Here is a 4,709-nt window from a genome sequence, read left to right as displayed (position 1 = left end):
TCTGTCACAATTAAAACAACCTCTCAAACCTCAAAATCATCTTTCCAAGCAAAGAAAAACAGGGATTTCAAACCATATAGTATCCAGAAACTCCTATCCAAGAATGAAGTAAGTGCCTACAAACAATCAAAACCCAGAAATCACAAAGAAACATGCAAAGCTGTACAGAACACCTAAACATAAAACCTAAAATAACAAATAAACCCTAAAAACATGTAACCAAACCAAAACAGTCCCCCCCACACTTAAATCACACATTGTCCCAATGTGGCGCAAACAGAAGATCAGAGCAATCAGAACAAGTAATAAATATGGACAAGTGCAATAAAAGTAAAGAAAGAGAAGGGGAAAGAAAACTCCCTAAGTCATGGCGGGAGAGTAGCAGGGTCGAGCAGAGATGTCTCCTCTACAACAACATCCAACAAAGATGGATTGCTGAGGAATGGCTTCAGCCGGTGCCCATTGACTTTAAAGCTCTTATCTGTGGATTCACTTTTGATTTCAACTGTACCATAAGGATAAACATTAGTAACAACAAAAGGTCCAATCCACTTAGAACGTAACTTACCACCCATGAGTCCGAGCCGAGAATTGTACAAGAGAACTTTCTGGCCAACCACGAAGTCCTTCCTAGCTATCAAGCTATCATGGAACTTCTTGGTTTTCTCTTTGTAGAACTTAGAGTTCTCATAGGCTTCAAGGCGGATCTCATCAAGCTCACTCAGTTGCAACTTTCTTTCCTCTCCAGCCTGATCAATAGAGAAGTTGCAAGTCTTCACAGCCCAGTAGGCTCGGTGCTCTATCTCCACAGGTAAATGACATGCCTTACCAAAGACAACCCGATAAGGAGACATCCCTATAGGTGCTTTGTAGGCAGTCTTATGCGCCCAAAGAGCATCCTCCAGCCTATTGCTCCAATCTTTCCTGTTGGGCTGGACAATCTTCTCTAAGATCCTCTTGATCTCTCTATTTGAAATCTCTGCTTGCCCATTAGTCTGGGGATGGTAGGGTGTAGAAATTCTGTGCACTACCCCATACTTCTTGAGCAAAGCTTGCATGGATCTGTTACAAAAATGGGTGCCCTGATCACTAACAATAGCTCTAGGTACTCCAAACCTGAAAAATATGTTAGATCTGACAAAATCCACAACAACCCGAGCATCATTAGTTCTAGTGGCTTTGGCTTCCACCCATTTTGAAACATAATCAACAGCTAGGAGAATGTAAGAGAAACCAAAAGAAACAGGAAAGAGACCCATGAAATCAATACCCCAGACATCAAACACCTCACAGAATAGCATGGGTTGCTGAGGCATCTGCTGTCTCCAAGAAAGGGCTCCTCCTGCTCTCTGACACTGCTCACAAGTGCTGCAAATCTTCCACGCATCCTTGAAGATGGTGGGCTAGTAAAAACCACAGTCAAGCACCTTGCGAGCTGTCCTCTGAATGCCAAGATGACCACCAGATGCAGAAGAATGACAGAACTGCAGGACGGAGTCAATCTCATGGTCCGACAAACATCTCCTGATTACCTGATCACTGCAAAACTTCCACAAATAGGGGTCATCCCAAACATAATGTTTAGCATCACTCTTGAGTTTATCAATCTGAGCTCTAGATGCTAAAGGAGGAAAAACAGAAGCAATTAAATAATTGACAATATTTGCAAACCAAGGGGTGGGGGTAGGAATAGAAATTGTTAACAAGTGTTCATCAGGAAAATCATCTTGAATGGGCAGATTGTCGTCATCCCCAGCTCTCTCAATCCTGCTGAGATGGTCTGCTACCAAGTTTTGTGCTCCGCTCCTGTCATGGATGTCCAAGTCAAACTCTTGAAGCCAGAGCATCCATCTGATCAGCCTAGGCTTTGAGTCAGCTTTCTTCAACAGGTACTTCAGAGCTGCATGATCTGTAAAAACAACAACACGAGAACCAAGCAAATATGACCAAAATTTATCAAGTGCAAAAACAATAGCTAAAAGTTCCTTTTCCGTGGTTGTGTAATTTGCTTGAGCAGCATCCAATGTTCTGGAAGCATAGTATATCACCCTAGGTGATTTGTCAACCCTCTGTGCTAAGACAGCCCCCAGTGCATAATTTGAAGCATCACACATCAGCTCAAAGGGAACTGTCCAGTCTGGTGCCTGAATGATGGGAGTGGTGGTCAAAGATGTCTTGAGGCAATCAAACGCCTCCTTGCACCTGTCATCAAAATCAAATTCAATATCCTTCTGAAGCAAGTTGGATAGTGGAAGGGCTTTCTTGCTGAAGTCCTTAATGAAACGCCTGTAGAAACCTGCATGGCCAAGAAAAAATCGCACCTCTCGCACACAAGAGGGGTAAGGCAATTGTGCAATGACAGATATCTTTGCAGGGTCAACCTCAATGCCCCGACTAGAAATGATATGCCCTAAAACTATACCTTGTTCTACCATGAAATGACATTTCTCAAAATTAAGAACAAGGTTAGTCTCAATGCATCTTTTCAAAACTCTATCCAAACTATCCAAACATGCATCAAAAGAGGATCCATAAACAGTAAAATCATCCATAAACACCTCTATGCAATTTTCAAGAAAATCACTAAAAATGCTGAGCATGCACCGCTGGAATGTGCCAGGGGCATTGCATAGGCCAAAAGGCATCCTCCTATAGGCAAAAGTACCAAAAGGGCAGGTGAATGTGGTCTTTTCCTGATCCTCAGGAGCGATATGAATCTGAAAATAGCCAGAGAACCCATCAAGAAAATAGTAATGAGATTTACCTGCCAGACGCTCAAGCATCTGATCAATGAAGGGCAGAGGAAAATGATCCTTCCTTGTTGCTTGGTTGAGCCTCCGGTAGTCAATACAGAGCCTCCAACTGTTTTGCACTCTAGTGGGGATGAGCTCATCCCTCTCATTCTTAACAACAGTGAGGCCTGTCTTCTTGGGGACTACCTGGACCAGACTCACCCACTGACTGTCTGAAATGGGATAGATGATCCCAGCTTGTAGAAGCTTGGTCTCCTCTTTCTTCACAACTTCCAAAATGACAGGGTTGAGTCGCCTCTGGGGCTGTCTCACTGGTTTAGCTCCATCCTCCAATAATATCCTATGCATGCATGTGGATGGACTAATTCCAGGAATGTCTGCCAGGGTCCAACCAATTGCTTTCTTATGCTTTTTTAGAACTTGCAACAATTTCTCTTCTTGAACAGCATCAAGGGAGGTGGAAATGATGACTGGCAGCTTCTCATGATCCTCCAAGTAAGCATACTTGAGGTTCTCTGGAAGAGGCCTCAACTCTGGTGTGGGTGCTGGCTGAACATCAGAAGGAACCAAAGAAAGGAGAAGTGGCTCCGCAGCCTGTACCTCAACCTGCAAGTCAGATTCTTTTGTACTTCCTGCAACATGGTTAGTGCATTCTGACTGTATAAAATCAAGAGCAAGAGGTACAACACCCAAAGTGTAAAATTCAGATGCCTCATAATCAGTTTCACATTCAGATTGATATTCAGATTCAGACTCAAACTCAATGCATGGAAGACAACTATGCAAATCAAGTGAAAATGAATGCTTGAACCAGGAGCCAGATAATACAACCAGTCCTTGGCAAGATCCTCCAATGAAAAAGGGAATGCCTTCAGGTAGATGTGATCTTCAGGGACATCAGGTGGCCTCATGGTGGAACAAACTATGTGGAACTCCTTGAGATGCTTGTGTGGATCCTCACCTGCACGACCATGAAACTTAGGCAACAAATGGATCAGTCCAGTTTTAAGCACAAAAGGAACATCTCCCTAAGTGTTCTCTCTTGAGGTCCATTATGTTCACCCATGTTTTCAGGTTGACTTGAATGAAGTTCAGTTGCAACACTTACACTATCACTAACACTATGACTATCACTATCACTATCACTATCTAAAGATGGAACTATATGCTCTCTAACTAATCTATGGAATGTTCTATCAATTTCAGGATCAAATGGACGCAAATAACCAGGGTTGCTCCTAGTCATGCACTACATGCAACACATGCATCAGGACACGTGAACAGTAGGGGTAAAAAGGGAATTTCCATGAAAACTCAGAAAATATCAAAACTAATGCACCAACATCAACCTAAAATCATAAGACACCACCACAAAAAAGTTGAGAACAAAATTCAAAACCTAACTATTTTTTTAAAATTATAAAAGTTTGGACAAATAGTGAAATAAAACTTCAAAAATAAAAAAGAAATAGTGAATGAAGTTTTTTTGAAGATCTGGCTGGGGCCACACAGCATAGCAGTGTGGGTTGGATAGATCTTTTTTTTTTCTACACAAAATGAAAAAAAAGTTTGCCTAATTCCGATAACCAGAGCAAAAGTTATGGCCCCTTGAAGTTTTGCTGAAAAAGTTTTTTTAAAAATTTGTATCTCCAAATTTTGACCAAACTATGTGCCCTAGCTATTTTTTACACAAAATATAGGTTGAAAGAAGTTACCACAAAAAAAATCAGACAAAAATAACAAGTCTAGCTATCAAAAACAAAAATCACAATTAATTGGAAAATTTGGCACTATTCAGCACTATTCATGCGCCACATTTTGCACCAGTTTTGTGCACCAAAATTGGACCACTTCCGCACCAATCTCCCACCATTTTAGAACCCGAACAGAGGAGTAGTAGGGAGAGAAAACAGAGCATCCCAAACCGGAACAGAACACGCACCAAAACTCACCAGA

The 4,709-nt window shown here is 41.8% G+C and overlaps 1 protein-coding gene across 1 annotated transcript; it reads right to left on the bottom strand.

The window, feature by feature from the left end:
* Nucleotides 1-1,403: 1,403 nt before the first annotated feature.
* Nucleotides 1,404-3,999, bottom strand: LOC109790897 (uncharacterized). The gene is made up of 6 exons (XM_083068613.1): nt 3,816-3,999; nt 3,585-3,714; nt 3,438-3,531; nt 2,874-3,359; nt 2,666-2,717; nt 1,404-2,428 (listed from the first exon to the last, which is right to left on the bottom strand). Exons 1-6 carry the CDS (start codon nt 3,997-3,999, stop codon nt 1,404-1,406), a joined length of 1,971 nt encoding a protein of 656 aa, XP_082924739.1.
* Nucleotides 4,000-4,709: the final 710 nt, after the last annotated feature.

The sequence above is a fragment of the Cajanus cajan genome, chromosome 1 (assembly GCF_000230855.2).
Source record: "Cajanus cajan strain Asha chromosome 1, NIPB_CcT2T_4, whole genome shotgun sequence".
Lineage (NCBI taxonomy): Eukaryota > Viridiplantae > Streptophyta > Magnoliopsida > Fabales > Fabaceae > Cajanus > Cajanus cajan.
The sequence above is the reverse complement of the archived record's forward strand: the minus strand, read 5'-3'. Positions and strand labels throughout refer to the sequence as shown.